General features: G+C 53.8%; 1 protein-coding gene across 2 annotated transcripts in view; it reads right to left on the bottom strand.

Moving 5' to 3' along the window:
* Positions 1-327: 327 nt before the first annotated feature.
* The window catches only part of RAB11FIP4 (RAB11 family interacting protein 4), a 141,093-nt gene continuing 124,430 nt past the window's right edge, over positions 328-16,990 (bottom strand). Inside the window, exons 4-15 of one of the 2 annotated variants that reach the window (XM_030799654.1) lie at positions 14,886-15,112; positions 12,040-12,234; positions 11,356-11,490; positions 11,005-11,040; positions 9,790-9,889; positions 9,406-9,509; positions 8,161-8,301; positions 5,482-5,563; positions 4,862-4,999; positions 4,627-4,785; positions 2,920-3,063; positions 328-1,774 (exon numbers count right to left, since the gene is read on the bottom strand). In XM_030799654.1, coding sequence (XP_030655514.1) covers positions 1,658-1,774; positions 2,920-3,063; positions 4,627-4,785; positions 4,862-4,999; positions 5,482-5,563; positions 8,161-8,301; positions 9,406-9,509; positions 9,790-9,889; positions 11,005-11,040; positions 11,356-11,490; positions 12,040-12,234; positions 14,886-15,112 — 1,578 coding nt within the window. In that variant the 3' untranslated portion in view covers positions 328-1,657. The remainder of the gene's footprint in view (positions 1,775-2,919; positions 3,064-4,626; positions 4,786-4,861; positions 5,000-5,481; positions 5,564-8,160; positions 8,302-9,405; positions 9,510-9,789; positions 9,890-11,004; positions 11,041-11,355; positions 11,491-12,039; positions 12,235-14,885; positions 15,113-16,990) is intronic. The other variant, XM_030799655.1, reaches the window with a different exon arrangement.

A 16,990-nucleotide genomic window follows, 5' to 3' on the forward strand; every position in this document is an offset into this window, starting at 1 on the left:
TTCCCGGTGTGGGTGGCTCCAAAGTCCTGGGTCAGACCAATGCAACCCCATTATGTGCAGCATGAAACTAATCATCCCCAACAAAAGATTAAAAAGAAGCCACGAGATCCAACAAATGCAAAGGCTGATTGGAATGGAATTGAAGGTTGGTCCTGGCCACAGCCCTGCCTTTGTCAAGCAGGTGTCACACCCAAGTCCCCAGATCCCCTCTCCTCACCCTCACTGCCCTCTCTTTCTGTATCTCCCCCTCCACCACCCTTCCCAACATGCCCAAACCTTCCTTCTCATACTATAAGATGTGCTGAAGAAAACAAGAAACTGCAGGGGGAAAAATAAGACCACACACATTTATATATATTTGGATTAAGAAAACGAATCACAAGCCATATAAAATTGAGATAAATTGGAAAACTCTAAGGTAAGTACCATGTCTATTCCCAGCTGCCTAGAACAAAAGATCCATTAAAAATCCATGGTGTGAATTTCCACCATGGGTCGGAAGGATGGAAGACTAAGGTTTTCCTGCAACTTTCCCAACCGCCTCCCACCAGTGCAGTGAGTGCTCCCCTGGCTGAGAGCCAAATGCAGGTGGTGTTTCTAAACGCTGGAACGAAGCGGTCTCACTGCCACAGGAGTGGAGCCCGGAGCTCGGATTCTGAAATCCAAACCGAGGCCTGCCATCACCAGGCTGCATGGAGAATGAAGACAGGGAGCCAGGCAGACAGACGGTCTCTCCGTGCATCCATCTTAAGATGCAGCCGTGGGAAGGAAACTGACTGGGATGGGAGTTGTGTTCCTCCCCAAAACTCATTTCTTTGGTTGCCCGATGTCAACTCCTGCCTTAGACACCCCATCCCAAACCCTCCTTCTCCTTCATTTTTATCCCTTCATGTTACAATGAAGCAGTGAATGCTGCTTCATTGTCTTAAAACCGAAACAGAAACGGGGAGGTAGGTGGCACGGATGGGGGAGTGCATGAACTCTACAGGTACAGGATGAGGATACCCCGCACTAGCTCCTGTGAAACCTGAGTCCTCTGTTCACTCTGCACACACATCACAGAGGGCTGCCGGCTGGTGCCCAAGGCGTTTGGTGAGGGGCCCATCTCGTGGACCCTCCAGATGCCACTTCATCCTCTCTGAGCTTGAACACTGGGGCTTGAAAGGTGGCCAAAGAGCTGGCAAGGACACAAATATGGGGCATTCAAACTCCTAGGAAAAATCACAATTTTGCTCCCACTCCCGGGGGACTAGGAGTGGGGTGAAAGAGCCCATCGTACTAGAGCGAATGTGAATCCTTATCCCCAGAGGTAGAATCATTTTACCCAGTACCGGAAACACGAGCTTCCAGTTCTTGTTTTTACAGTAACTCCTGATAGCAGACCTTGCCCCCTCCCACTTCCAGTACCCTCTGCCCCTTGCAAAGGGGCCACAAAGTGCATGCACGGCTAACCGTGTGGATGCTGCCCACAGCCACGGCCACTCACCCCTCGCTCGTGTGCACAGCCTCCCCACATATACACGGGTACACGTAACACATGGTGGCCAGAGAGACATTTACAGTGTGAGTGTGAGGCCCGGCTTAGGCCTGCATCCTTGGGCAGGGTCTGCCCCTTGGTCCCAGGGTCCTAAGGCTGCTCTGCAGCCAGCCCCGTGCCTTAGTGTTTGATCTCGAGGATGGAGGGATTGTGGTCCAGGATGGCGAGGATAATCTTGTCCATGTACTGCCTCAGCCGGAAGTTGATCTCCTCCTGCTCCTTCAGGGCTTCCATTAGCTGAAGAAAATGGGAAAGACAGGTCAGTGGCTGGGCCTGGGATAGGGTGCAGGCGGAGTCCAGACTCCCAGGCTTGTTGCAGGCCAGTGCCTGATGATAGACGGCATCAGGAGACCCGGGCAAGGTGGGCCCCAGGACAGCCTCAGCATTTGGATGCCAGGACGAGAGTCGAAGTGGCTCAGCCCCTAGTATTACCTATGCAGTGCCCAGGCCCCACCCCCAGAGATTCCAATGTGATCAGTTTGTAGAGGGGGCCCAGGTGTGGGTAATTTTTTGCAAAAATAGAGAACACTGGCCAAAGTCATTTAAATCAAGACTGACAGAGTCCCAGGGCCCCTACGACTCCAAAGGGGAGCTGTCTCCTGCCTGGAACACCTCTCCCCACCCCCAGCCCCACACTGCTCTTCTCCAGGCCAGTGTTCTTTCAGACATTGCTGACATGCTGCCTCTGCCCAGGGGTTGGGGCCCAGCTCACCTGGGAGCTCCTTGAGGACAGAGGTCAGCTCTTCACCCCGTGTCCCAGGCAGAGGGTAAGGCTCAGTGACAGAGTGTCTTACAATTCATGTTAAAGGGCAGCTGGGGCATTTTGGAGGCCTGACCTTTCATAAGCGTACTGTGGCGTGGCAGGAAGGGTAGGCTTTGGCTTTGCAGAGAGCTGGGTCCCTCTCCCTCCCTAGCTGGGTGGTCCTGGGTTCCACCTTCCCAGCTGGGAATGTGGAGCTGTTCCTAAAGCCTCAGAGTCATCAGGAGATTAAGTGAAAACACACCGCAGAAGCAGGTGCTGGGGAAATGCTAATGTCCTCCCCCTCTGGACTGGGAAGAGGGGGAGTGATAGCCTAACCCAGAGTCACAGCTTGATCCACTCAGCTGGCTATGTTGGCACTTTTCCGGCCGACCTAAGACTCACACTCCACTGTGAACCAAACCCGCACTCCTTCCAGCACAGGCGGAACTCAAGAGCTGACTTAACTTCTCCAGCAGCCCCCTCCCCTGCTCACAGCTTTGCCCTGTCATGTGGGGTAGCTGTAGATGGGACTCTCTGCCAGGCCCTGGTCTGGTTTTCTCACTCTGGGCAGGTGGGGGCTGGGAGAAGGAATCACAGAGGAGCGGCCAGGCCCCAAAGCAAGAGCTGGTGGTGTGGTTACCTCATCGCGTGAGGCAGTGTCTATCTCCGCAGCCAGAGACTGGGCTTTAGTCTGGGCAGCAAAGAGGTTTTTTGCTTCGTAGAGGCTGAGGCTCAAGATCTGCCCATTCAAGTCATCATTCTGATCCCGCAGCTTATAATTCTCCTACAGAGAGAAGGACGAAGGCGATGTCAACCCCAAGAGGCATCCACAGCCCACTGGAACCCACTTCTCCACATCCACCGTCCCCGACCTGCCGCCAGCGCCGTTCCCACAGGTGTGTGTCACGGCTGGTTCAAGGGGCCATAGATGTTGCAGCCTTTGCCAAGCACTGGGGGGGAAGGAGGGCTGGGTCCTGGTCCAGGGGCCCGGCGTCCTGGGAGTGCACAGGGTTTGTGGAGGAGTTATAGCCCTGCTCAGGGCAGCCAAGGCTCCTGGCCATCCCTTCCTCCCTGGGCCCTGCGTAGGGACATCACCCACCCAGCAGCCCAGTGAAGGAAGTGATGCTGGCCCTTGCTGAAGGAAGTGATGCTCTGGGCTCTCTGGGCAGGCTGGCCAGCTCATTTCCTTGGCTCCCCTGGCAGCCACACTCCGAATCCTGCTTGGTTGGAGTTGACCCAGGCGGACCCGCCCAGATTCCATGCACCAGTCCCACCCTCCAGCTGTTGCCTAAAGAGCCCTAATGCTCACACCTGGGACCCTGGGCACCCCACTCCTAGACTAGGAGAAGAGCTGGGGTTTTAGGACTTCTGTGAGAGCACAGCCACCAGCACCTTTGTCCCCAGTGGAACAAACTCAGAGGGATAATTTATGCTGCAGGCTCTTCCACCTGCAGGGTCAGGCAGAGCTGACACTTCACCCAGCACCACCTGGCCACTGCCTCCTCCTGATCCACTCCCCCACCCAACGGTCTCTAGCTAAGGCAGCGCTCCTTGAAATGCAATCCTCTGGCTAGGCACAGTGGCTCATTCCTGTAATTCCAACACTTTCAAAGACTAAGGGTGGGAGGATCCCTTGAGCCCAGGAGTTCAAGCCTGGGCAATATAGGGAAACCCCATCTCTACAGATAAATATATAAATAAGTAAATTAGCCAGGCATGGTGGTGCTCTCCTGTAGTCCTAACTGCTGAGGTAGAATTGCTTGAGCCCAGGAATTTGAGGCCGTAGTGAGCTGTGATCACACCACTGCCCTCCAGCCTGGGCAACACAGTGAGACCCTGCCTCAAAAAACAAAAACGACATTAGCTGGGCATGGTGGTGGGTGCCTATAGTCCTAGCTACTCGGGAGATTGAGGCAGGAGGATCACCTGAGCCCAGGAATTCAAGGCTGCAGTGAGCTATAATTGTGCCAAAGCACTCCAGCCTGGGTATCAGAGCAAGACCCAGTCTCTTGAAAAAAAAAAAAAAAAAAAAGGAACCTTGGGTCAGGGTCTACTTCTGGGAGAACCCAATGCCTCCAGGCACTATACTGCAGCTGGGTATGGTCTCATCCTCCACCCTGAGAACCAAGGAGGGTCTATTTCTTTATATGGACGTAACGGAGAGATCTTCGGATCGATTTTCCTGAGCTGTGAAATGGGGCAGTCAGCCCTGACAAACAGGTTGCTGAGAAGCAGACAGGCAGTGCTGCTACAGCTCTGGGCTCCCCTGCCACAGATCCTGCTCAGGAAACCCACGTGGTGGGCCTGGCCACCCTGCCCCACTGGACACAGAGACTGCTAGACCCACCTGCTTGAGCCGCTTGACCTCGTGCTCGAGCTCCACCTCGCGGGCCCTGGCATTGAACTCGCCTAGGCCAGAGGAGGCACTGCGGCCCCTGCCTGGCCGCTCGCAGTCCAGCTTGTACATCTGCAGGTGCTCCAGCTCCTTCCGCAAGTCCTCGATGAGCTGCGAGGGAAAGAAGCAGGTTGGCAGGACCAGGGACGCTGGAAGGAGCCCTGGTGCCTGCTGGCCTGGGACCTACCTCCTGCGTCGCCTCCCGCTCCTTCTGGAACTCGAGGCGGTTCTGCCGCAGCTTGTCCATCATGCGCTTGTACAGGTCCATCTCATCTTTGAGCCGCAGGCTGGTGTCCTCCAGACGGTCAGACATGCGCTGCCGCTCCTGGAGCAGGGAGACCCGATCAGGGGAGGAGAGTTCCCAGAGAGGGGCTCACTATGCCCAGGGGTGTCCCTGGGGTCTGGTCAGCCATCTTCACGAGGCAGATACACAGTGAAACCAGCTCCCCCAGACGGAGCCCTGAGTCATGGCTTACAGAAATGGCCAGAGCCCCGATCATTCTAGAAACACAACTAAAAACCTCAGGCCTCTGAAGTCCTTCAACGATGCTAGATGCAACCTGAATTGAAGGTGTTAGCCCAAATAGAAGCTAACCTCTTTCTAAAACTAATTTTTCTCCATTGTAGAAAGTAATAAATACATTTGCTGTAGAAAACTTGGAAAATCAGAAATACAGAAACACAAGTTGCTATTCACTTTTTTTGCATTTCTTAGGGGGTGGGGCATTTGTTTAGAATTTCAGAAGCAATAAACTAAAGGCTCCCGATGGCCAGCCCTGCCCCTCCAAGCCTGGACCTGCTGCTCACCTCATCCAGTTTCTCTGCTTGAGACTTGAGCCGAGTGACTGTTGTTCTAAGCTCTGTATTTTCTTCCTCCAACTGCTGCACCCTGGCAAAGGGAGAAAGACAAATCTCAGAAACCTGGAATGGAGACTATCTGATAAGCGCCTGCCAATCTGCAGTGATTCTCTGCTTCCTCCAAGAGGAAAGATACCAGAAACCAACTGAGAGAAAGAATATGATTATTATGTCAAAGACAATTTAGCTGTGAGCTTCCTATCAGCCAAAGCAAAATAGTAAGGACATTAAATTATCATTCTTCTTTTTTTTTCTTTTTTTTTTCTTTTTGAGACAGAGTCCTGCTCTGTTGCCCACGCTGGAGTGAGGCAGCACAATCTCAGCTCTGCAACCTCTGCCTCCTTCAGCGATTCTCGTGCCTCAGCCTCCTGAATAGCTGGGATTAGAGGCATGCACCAGCACGCCTAGCTAATTTTTGTATTTTTAGTAGAGACGGGTTTTGCCATGTTGGCCAGGCTGGTCTCAAACTTTTGGCCTCATGTGATCCGCCCACCTTGGCCTCCCAAAGTGTTGGGATTACAAGAGTGAGCCACCACACGTGGCCTTTATTTTTCAATAAGTGGAAACATTCATTAGAGAGTAGGAACGCAGATTCTTTTTGTATGTATCCTTCAGATCCTCAAACAACATGGGGATGTTTTTCTGCTAGATGGAGAAACAGTCTTGTGGCTTCTGTGACTGGGCCCTCCTGTTAGACTCTGTAATTTGAAGGCAGTGATCATACTGGCTTTTCATTCTCTGCCAACAGCATCTCATCCAGGGCTCTTCTCTGAGCGCTCACTGCACCTGCCTCTGATGACCAGAGGCATGGACTCTGACAGTAATAATCCTGTGTTAGCGTTCACACAGGAATTCCACAAAGGGAATCCTAAAGGGATTCCACAAGAAGACAGAGCCTGGGTGTTCAGGTCAGTTTTTTGTTTGTTTGTCTGTTTTGCGACGGAGTCTCAGTGGCGTGATCTCAGTTCACTGCAACCTCTGCCTCCCGGGTTCAAGCGATTCTCCTGCCTCAGCCTCCCGAGCAGCTGGGACTACAGGCATGCACCACCACGCCTGGCTAATTTTTGTATTTTTAGTAGAGATGGGGTTTCACCATGTTGGCCAGGATGGTCTCCATCTCCTGACCTCATGATCCACCTGCCTCGGCCTCTCAAAGTTCTGGGATTATAGGCGTGAGCCACTGTGCCCAGCCTCAGGTCGGTTTTAAATGGTTCGAGAATAGGTGCAGGTGAGTTGGGCCGTCGGTGGCACCAAAACTGAGCAGGGCCACTTCTGGCACTGATTCCTGCAGAGCATCCCGTTCTCGACCTACCACCTCCCCATCACATCCTCTTTCCTGGAAGGATGGCTTCTGGGCCTCCACTGCCCTCTGGGCTCCAGAGAGGAATTCAGCCTCACCACCAGCAGGTGGCCGCAAGCGGGTGGAAGTGGTAGGGAACCAAGCATACAGCAGGACTCTGGGAACACCACTCAGATATTTTACATGAATGGCGCCCCCCGGAGCTGTGTGAGGGGCACATGTTAGGAGATAGTTCCCGAGGGCTGGCTTTCTGCGCTTTGTCCTGTGGCCCAGGTTCACACTGTCTTTTACCACCTCCCGTGTCCCAGCCACCTCTCTTGGGCCAGCTGCCAGAGGCGGGCTGAGCGAGAGCAGTCACCCTTAACTAGGCACAGCCTCCAGAAACAGATGCAAAACGGCAGCTTCTAGAACAGAGTCAAAATGTAAAATGAACCCCTGGTGGGTAACTTAGCAAAGCAGGTCTCAGACACCGTGGAGTTGGGAAGTCTCCTCACCAAACTGCACAGGGGCAGGGACACAGGGGCAGGGAGGTACCTGCCTGAGAGCCCAACTCCCAGTCATTTGCTCAGCAGCCCACCAACTGCCAGGTGGGGCTCGGGAACTCTGGGAAGCCTCAGCATGGAGACTGGGGCCTCAGGGGGCCTGAGGAGTGCCAGGGCAGCTGTCCTCTCTGCCAGAAGCCCAGGTGGCCTCCTCGGCCTTGGTCAAGGGCCGCAAAGGGGCTTCATCACAGAGGCATCATCATAGCCCTCACCCGTGGGGAGGGTCTGGACCTACATCTGCTCACCCACCCACACAGCCGCTCTGTGGGGCACACAGGGAGGTGACCCAGTATGTCCAAGGCCATGGAGCTAATGGGAGACCAACCCAGATCCGTGGCCCCAGGCTGCTCCTTGTCCCGCCTGCCTCACGTTCCAATGACGAAGCCACAGGTACACGCAAGGCACAGGAGCCAGGTTTTCCATTTACCTTGGCCCTGGGGATCCGGCTCAGTCCACCAGGGGTCAGGGGAGAACCTGACAGCAGGGGGCGCTCCAGGCCTGCATGTGAGACCCAGCCCAGGCCCTTTACTGGTTGACAGACATTTGTGTAGTTTGCATTACCAAATGTGAGCCAGGCTCCTGGGAACATTCTTTAGCGAACTTCCTGAAGAGCATGCCTCTTGTGTTTCTCGTGGTATTAAAGTGGAACTGTTACTACTGGGAAGGCTCAAGAGGCTGCCCCTCAGCCTCAGATTCCCATCTATAAAATGGGGATAGCGCCTATCCCACAGGGCTGCCCCAGGACAGGGGGTCCCTCTGAGGGAGGGGGCTCGGTGGAGGGCCCACCTGGCATTGAGCAGCTCCACCTCAGTAGCCTTCTCCCTCTCCAGCTTGCTGTAGGCCTCGCGGTGGCGCCGCACCTCCTCCTCCAGCGCCTGCTCTGCCGTGGTCTCCTGATCCTTCACCATCTCCTCCAGCTCATGCACCCTGAGGACAGCCCAAGGGGCAAGCTCTTGGGGCCTGCACCATTTCACCCCAACCCAGGCTGTGGCATGGGGGGCCCTGGGCCCCAAGACCCTGAGTCACTGGCATGCCCACTGAGGGCATGTGGGCCCCTAGCTTTCGGAGAGATGAACAGGGACACTGCACATCTAGAGGGGGTGTCGGTCACACATGCCATGGAGGAGCAGGCCTGGCAGTCAGAAGGTGGGGCGCTCAGGGCAGCACAGGGAGGGACCACCCCCACCAGTCCCTGCAGCCACACCTGGCCAGAACCACCTCAGGCCTCACCTCTTCTTTTTGTGCTATTCCTTCCCAGCCACCCCTCTGATTAATAATTCAGCTCATTGGGCACTTTGACTCCCAAAATAGGCACATCCTGGCTGGTGGCCTGAAGTCTGCCCCAGACCTGGGACAGGGCCAGGGGCACGTAGATGTGAGCACCCCAGTGACAGCCTGGTTGGTATTTCGGTCTGGGATACGTCTCACTGGCAACAGCCCCTCCACCAGGCTGACCTTCTAGGGTATACAAAAGGGCCCATCTTTGGGCCCTGTGACAAGTTGGAGGACCGGACCCCTGGCCAGGGTATGTCCCCCAAGGGTCATGCCATCTGGTGAGGACAACTAAACCCTGAATCCACCACTGCGGACAGTGGACCTCTTGTCTGCAGTGGACCTGCAGGCTCAGGGGACCTCCATCAGCAGCAGTGCTGGACCCTTCCCACCGCCCACCTCACACTGGCCTGTCCCCTGCAGAGCTTGTCCCTAGGAAGGGACGTCAGGCTCCCATCACTGTATGAGTGAGAGACAGTGGATCCCCACTCCCATCTTGGACCAGCCCTGTGGCTGCAGACCTCAGGGGGTGGAATCCATCGGGCCTAGAGCCAAGGTCAAGCTCCAACCTGTCTCCCTGTCCCTAAGGTCCTGTCCTGGGCACATGTGGGCAGGGCCATGTGACAAGAGGCTGATGCGTCACAGACCCTCAGAGCTGCAAAGGCGTGAGGCTGCCTCCTCCTGGAGGTCTCAGCAAGATGGACCCCCCTTTGTTCCCCAGCATCACAGCCAAGCCCCCAGCGCCGCTGTCTGCTTGACCTGTGCACCAGCTGTGTGTTCTCTTGCTTCAGCTTGCTCTTCAGGTCCCCATTGGTCAGGCTGTCATTCTCCAGCTCTGTCACCTTCTTTTCCAGGAAGCTTACCTGCAGCAGGGGGCCGGGGTGGGGTGGAGAAGACCTCCTGAGGCCACAGAACCGAGAACCTCGACGCCGTGAGGTTCATGAGCAGGACCTCCAAACCACCATGTATCCAAGAACGGTCATGTGTGGGGTGGGGGTGGGGAACACGTGACCAGGGCCACCTACCCCCAATTCCTGGGCAGGTACAGGGTCTCCCAAGTCCCCAGGCAGTAGCCTGAGTGCACCCCACCTCCCCTGGGAGCAGGCATGTGTTCAATCCCTTCTCCAGCCACCCAGGGCCCACCTTCTCTGTGATGTCATTGTCGCAGGAGTCAATGCTGTCCCGGAACAGGTCTTCGGTGCTGCCGTTGCTGCTGCTGAAGTTGCTGCTGTGCATGAGCTGCCTGCGGGGGTGGGAGGAGGGTGTCTGGCTGCAGGGGCCTTCCAGAGACAGGGGCCTACTCACGCTACTGGCTAGGCGAGCATCCAGTACCCCAGGGGGTCTGCCCCTTTAAGGAGGCTGCCCTCACTCAGCCTGAGAGGGAAAATGTTGCCAAACCCAGAGGATCACCCCGCCCAGAGGATGGCAAATGGGCTGTACAGACCCCCGGGGTCCCCTGGCAGACACAGCCAATGATGCACAGCTTCTCCTGCAGCCTCAGAGCCCTCTTCACACCAGCATGCTGGCCTGTAGCTACCCAGTGACCTGAGCTGGCATGTGAGCCCCCTCCTCTTCCAGCGGGGAAGCCCCCGAGGAGGTAGCCCAGCTCCATGGCCCTGGAAGAGGGTCTGGGCCTCCTGAGGCTTGAGCCTGTCCACCAAGCTGGCTCCTGCTACATCTCTGGGAACTCTGGGGGATGGCAAAGGCAGAGAATTCTCCAGGCCTTGCACAGCAGCGAGCTGGGGTGGGACTGGGCCTGCTCAGCTAACCCGTGCCTGAGGCAAAATCCAGCTGTCACCCCCAGTGACATCCCCTTCCAGCTCCCTGATAGGCAGCAGCCAGGGTCTCTGCCAAGAGGCTAACCCACCTAGCTCCTGGGCCCTTGCAGCCAGCTCCCAAAGCCCTGAGTGTGGACCTGGGGCCACACTGAACTGCTGCAGGACTTAATCAGAGCAAGTGACCAGCCCCGATGGCACACACTCGTGCCCAGATCCCCGCCTGCAGGAAACCTGGGGTCTCTTTATTGAGTATGGCTGTCAGCTCCAAGAGGGGGGAAGGGCACTGAACGCTGTGAGGTGCTCTGTCTCTCTCAGGGCATCCCTGGCGTGCCTGCCTGAAGTCAAGGTGACCTAGGATTTGAAGAAGGGACAAGGGGTGGGGAGAGAGCAGGGAGGAGCTGGCCCCTCTTTTTCAGAAGTGACGCTGCCCTGGCTGCATTGCCCTGGGATGGCCTCGTTCCCCTCTGCTCACTCAGCCATATGCGGGCACCAGCTGAGTCCAGGCTGCTGGCAGGGAGCCCCGGCCAGTGGGCAGCATGGGGACAGCACTCAATTTGCCCTCCCTCGAGGCAGGCCTTACCGTCCAAAGGCCGTGCTGGAGATCTTTCGGTTGGGGCTAGAGAGAGAAAGGAAACAGTCATGAACAGAGGGGCTCTAGCCCACTCCCTTACTCTGTCCCAGCTGTAAGACACCAAAGTGCAGGACAAGGCTCTTCCCTCCCACTGAAAGGAATTCACTAGTCAGCCTGGTCCTGAGAAGAAACAGCCTGATTTCCTGTGGCAGAAAAAGCCCCTGGATCAACCCTCCTGAGAGCTCTCACCTGCCCAGACAGCAGCGGTCGCCATGCCCGTAGCTTCTCCCTCCAGGCCCTGCCCTGGCCCCCCCCCCCCGCCCCCCGGCCTCTCACCCCCCAGCTGGGCCTGGGCCTCACCTGTTGGCCTTCAGGTTTTTCAGTCGGGCTTCCAAGTCATTGAGCAGGTTGATTTTCTTGCAGCATTGAGAGCAGTAAACATCTAGCAATTCGCTGTTGTACACGTGCCGCATTTTCCTAGGCGTCTGCCCTGCACTGATTCATGAGGCAAAGGAATCACCACCTTAACTGCTGCCCAGTCTGGTGCCCTACGCCACCCTGCTGAGCTGACTTTACTTGAGTCCCCAGTACCTTTGAACCTTGTTACGGGGGAGGGGCAGGGAGTGGAAATATAGCAACAGATCATCCCTTCTCCAACACGCTCAAAGAGAAGCCAGTGATGCATTTAACAGCTAAGGCAAACTGCGAGCTCATTTCAGAGAAAGTGGTGACTCAGGTGGGTGAGAAGGGATCACAGAGGGTCACTTGGAAGGACCCTTCAACACTGAGGTTCTGGGACACAAGACGACACAGAGCCCCGTGGCCCCCAGTGTGCAGCCTCCTAGGTCAGTTAATTCAGGGGGACCTCCTGACCCCTAATCAGGGTGCAAAGGTAGCAACCCCAAGCCCCAGGAGCAGAACTCAAGTAGCTGAGGACAAAGGAAAAGGGCCAGCTCAGGACTCGCACCCCCCCACCCCTTAGGATGTGCTTAGATTGTTTTTGCAACTTTTGACCCCAAATGACATCCCAGACCAAGGGGCCACCTGGAAGACACCGAAGACCCCAGGTCCGAGTAGACGTTGGTCCTGGTCTCATCATCAGGGCAAGGGCTGCTGGGGGCACAGTCCACATCGTCACCCTCCCCATAGTCTTCAAACTGCTCCTCATTGCTGATAAGCGAGGTGGTGGAGTGTGTAGAAAGGTCTGAGGTCGTCATGGATGGAGTGTGGACCCGGGACCTGAGGGTCCGAGAGCACCCAAGTCAGAGGAGGACGCATGGGTCCCCAGCCACAGCCCGTGGTGACTAGGCATTTCCCTTTAATTGGCACTACCGATTAAGTTTGTACCTCTTGACCTTACCAAGTACACTTCAGGGACCCTATCTAAAGGGAAACATCTCACTACAGAAACCGTTTCTACAGTTCAAACCAATTCTACCCATGCTACCCCAGAGGAGCAAAACACTGCTTACAACCTAATTGTCTAGCTACAGCTAGATCAAATTATAATTATTAAATTATAATGTTAGTAAATTATTAAATTGTGGAATATCAAATAGTGGTTGAAAGGTTTGTTAAAACATTTGGAGTAGTGGCAGGTGCAGTGGCTTACACGGGTAATCCCAGCACTTTGGGAGGCCGAGGCAGGTGGATCATGAGGTCAGGAGATCGAGATCATCCTGGCTAACATGGTGAAACCCCGTCTCTACTAAAAATACAAAAAATTAGCTGGGGGTGGTGGCGGGCGCCTGCAGTCGCAGCTACTCAGGAGGCTGAGGGAGGAGAATGGCGTGAACCCGGCAGGTGGAGCTTGCAGTGAGCCAAGACCGCACCACTGCACTCCAGCCTGGGGGACAGAGGGAGACTCCGTCTCAAAACAAAAACAAAAACAAAAACAAAAAAACATTCAGAGTAGCTGCTCTGCCTCTGTAGTAGCCATTGTTTTATTCTTTTATTTCCTTAATAAACTTGCTTTCACTTTAAGGAGAGGAAAAGAAAAAATACATTAGGAGTAATACAGAAAATGAATATAAATGGATCTAAAATTTTAGATACTGTAAGACTGAGTATGGTCATCCCTTGGTATCCAAGAGAGATTTGTTCCAGGACCCCCTGTGCACACCAAAATCTGAGGATGCTCAAGTCCCAGATATGAAATGGCATAGTATTCACATACAACCTATGCATATCCTCCTGTATACTCGAAATCATCCCTAGATTACTTATCATACCTAATGCAATGTAAATGCTTTGTAAATAGTTGTTATACTGTGTTGTTTTTTAAGTTTGTCTTTTTTTTTTTTTTTTTTTTTTTGGAGACAGAGTCTTGCTTTGTCACCTGGCTGGAGTGCAGTGGTGCAACCTCTGCCTTCCAGGTTCTAGTGATTCACCTGCCTCAGCCTCCTGAGTAGCTGGGAGTAGCCTCCTGCCACCATGCACAGCTAATTTTGTATTTTTAGTAGAGATGGGGTTTTTGCCATGTTGGCCAGGCTGGTCTCAAACTCCTGGCCTCAGGCGATCTGCCCGCCTCAGCCTCCCAGAGTGCTGGGATTACACGGCTGCTCCCAGAGGGCAGCACGGCCCCTCTTCTCCATCCACAGCCCCAAAGGGCCCCACCAAGAACGTCAGGACTCTGAGAATCACTTGAGTTTGAGAAATCCTGCATTGAGATGTACTAGGTTGAACCACATGAAATTACCTTTTTTTTGAAGATGGAAATGATTAAAAGTGTCAATTTCATGTGGTTCAACCAACATGGGAACTCCTCTCTTCCCTCTCCAAATCCCTGCAGCAGTCGTAACCCTCACCTTCTGGTAAGGGGCTGCCATTTGCAATCCCCTCGGCTTCCTCAGCCACAACGGTGGCAGCTTCCCACCACCCCACAGCACAGTATCCCTCGAGAGACTTGGTGAGGGCTGAGATGGAAGGGACTCCTTTCTGCCAACACCAAAGTTAAAGGTGAAACTGCTTCACTGGGAAGTCACTTAGGTCTTAATATTGTTTTTAAATAACATTTCTGATTATGGGAGTACATGCTCAATATAGAAAATACAGCAGAGTAGATGGGAGGTAATTAAAATGATCAATTGCCCGGGCACAGTGGCTCACGCCTGTAATCCCAGCACTTTGGGAGGCCGAGGCAGGTGGATCACGAGGTCAGGAGATCGAGACCATCCTGGCCAACATGGTGAAACCCCGTCTCTACTAAAAATACAAAAAATTAGCCGATTGGTCGGCATAGTACACTAGAGCCCAGAAGTCCTGGGCTTAAGTGATCCTCCTGCCTCAGCCTCCCAAGTATCTGGGACTACAGGCACATGCCACTTGCCTGGCATATGTTTGTGTTTTTAACAAAGCTGATCTCATGGACACCTTTGTAACCTTCCTTTTTTTTTTTTTTTTTTTTTTTTGAGACAGGGTCTTGATCTGTTGCCAGGCTGGAGTGCAGTGATGTGATCATAGTTCACTGCAACCTTAAACTCCTGGGCTCAAGCGATCCTCCTGCCTCAGCCTCCCAAAGTCCTGGGGTTATAGGTGTGAGCCACCATGCCTGGCCACAGCCTGCTTTTTAAAACTAATTGAGATCATATATCTCATATTATTAACTAGTCATTTAAAACTTGACTTTGCCTGCAGGACTAGGACTGAAAATAAAGTAAAATTAAATTTAAAAACTTGACTTTGCACGGCTGCCTAAAATTCCAAAACTGTCCCTTACTGTTAAGCATTTAGTCTGCTTAGAATCTTTTGCTATTCAGAATACCCATGACACTAATGCCTCTGATACAAATATTGAGCATGTTTCACATTTTCTTCCGGGAGACACATTCCAAGAACCACATTTCTGGGCTGACAGGGCAAATACTGAGCTTCAGGCGGTTTTAACTCACTTGTCCTCTGGCAGAAACAGGCCCCCAAGTCCCCCGTCCTTCTCGGCAGGACTCCCAACGGACCCCTCCAGGCTCTGAGTGCTCTCCATGGGGCTGTCCGTGTACAACTCCTGGGGGCCCTCAGGTGGCGCCAGCGTCATAGCCTCCTCCTCGTCCTCGGGAAAAAAGCCAGGCTCCCTGGGGATGAGCTCGCCATCAGCAAAGGTGGGGCCTGTGACCTCGCTGCCCTGGGAAAGACAGAGCAGAGACAAGATCAGTGAGGCCAGCTTCCCGGGGCTCAGTGTTCCAATCAGACCACAAGGGCATCAGCCAGGCCAAAACAGCAGGACTGGGCACAGGAAGCCCAGACCCCAAACCCTAAGTGTGGGAACACCTGGCAGATGATTAGTCCCAGGGAACTCTCATACTGGCTGAATCATGAGCATCTAATGAGGAGCTGGAATTCCCAGGAACAGCCATCCACGAAGAAGGGCCACAGTCAGGCCCGCCACTTCATTCAGGGCACCCTGGTTGGCACATCAGAGCCCCCACTGAGGCAGAATAGGGTCTGGAGGCAGGGAACATAAGGCTGATTCACACTGACTTCCCAGAGCTAAATCAAAAGGAAAACCCCAATTTTCCGAGCTCAAGTAGCTACTCCCTTTGCATCCTCACCACCCCCCCATGCACCACCCCCTCGCCCCACAACCTTTTCTGCCTGGCAGATGAAATACTGAGAGTATCTCTGATTGGTCCCCTCCTGCAACCAATCAGGCTGGTCACAGGCTAAGTTTTAATTTGCATAGAAATATAACTTTGTAACTTCACTTTAGTATCTGATTGGTTGCTTTCTGATTGCTTTCTGCAACCAATCCGATGTTTGCATAGGGTGTAACTTTGTAACTTCACTTCGGCCTCTGATTCGTCCCCTCCCGCAACCAATCAAACTGACTGTGGGCCACTACTTCATTTACATAGGGTGTACACCAAGTAACCAATGGAAAACCTCTAGATGGTATTTAAACCCCAGAAAATTCTGCAACCAGGTTCTTGATCCCCTATGCTTGGGCCTGCTCCCATCCTGTGGAGTGTACTTTTGTTTTCAATAAATCTCTAGGCGCGGTGGCTCACACCTGTAATCCCAGCACTTTGGGAGGCCAAGGCAGGCGGATCACGAGGTCAGGAGACCGAGACCACCCTGGCTAACATGGCGAAACCCCGTCTCTACTAAAAATACGAAAATTAGCTGGGCGAGGTGGCACATGCCTGTAGGCCCAGCTACTCGGGAGGCTGAGGCAGGAGAATGGTGTGAACCCGGGAGGCGGAGCTTGCGGTGAGCTGAGATAGCGCCACTGCAGTTCAGCCTGCGTGACAGAGCAAGACTGAGTCTCAAAAAATAAAATAAAATAAATCTCTGTTTTTGTTGCTTCATTCTTTTGTGCATTTTGTCCAATTTTTGTTCAAGACGCTAAGAACCTGGACACCCTCCACTGGTAACACCACCACAAAAGTCTGTCAGAGGAAGCCAAACGGCTTCGAGAAGGCTTCTTGGTGCACAGTGTAAGGGCACAGTCACACTGAACAGCTTTTAGGACCAACAAGCCTGATCTAGTAGAGTTTGCTGCCACATGGTACAGTGAAAGCTGCACAACTTGGGATCCACCCTACATGACTCTGGGCACATCATGGAACACCTCTGAACCTCAGTTTGTCTTCTGTAAATCAGGAATGGTGATGGAATCTTACAGGATCACTGTGCTGATTAAATGAGGTATTTCACATTAGCATCTAACACACAGTAGGACCTCAATGAATAAACCCCGGCCAGAAGATGTGATGCCTAGCCCAGGAGGCAACTGCCTGTCTGGGCCCTGCCACAGCCTTGCTGGGAGCAAGAACGCCAGGGCTCACTTCTGAGCGTTGCTTGTGCTGGGTCTGGGGCCCAGCACAATGACGGTGTGTGATAAAGACATGCTGGCACCTTTTGTTAAATCATCAGATAGAAGAGCTTTGGCCTGGTTCAGAGTTGACCCTAGACTGAGGGGCAGCTCTCTGTAAATCACTTACTGGGGCCACTTCACCTCTGAGGAGGCAGATACCTCTCAGGTGGCACCGCTTCTACCTGA

This window comes from Nomascus leucogenys, chromosome 19 (genome assembly GCF_006542625.1).
Source record: "Nomascus leucogenys isolate Asia chromosome 19, Asia_NLE_v1, whole genome shotgun sequence".
NCBI classification, from domain to species: Eukaryota; Metazoa; Chordata; class Mammalia; order Primates; family Hylobatidae; genus Nomascus; species Nomascus leucogenys.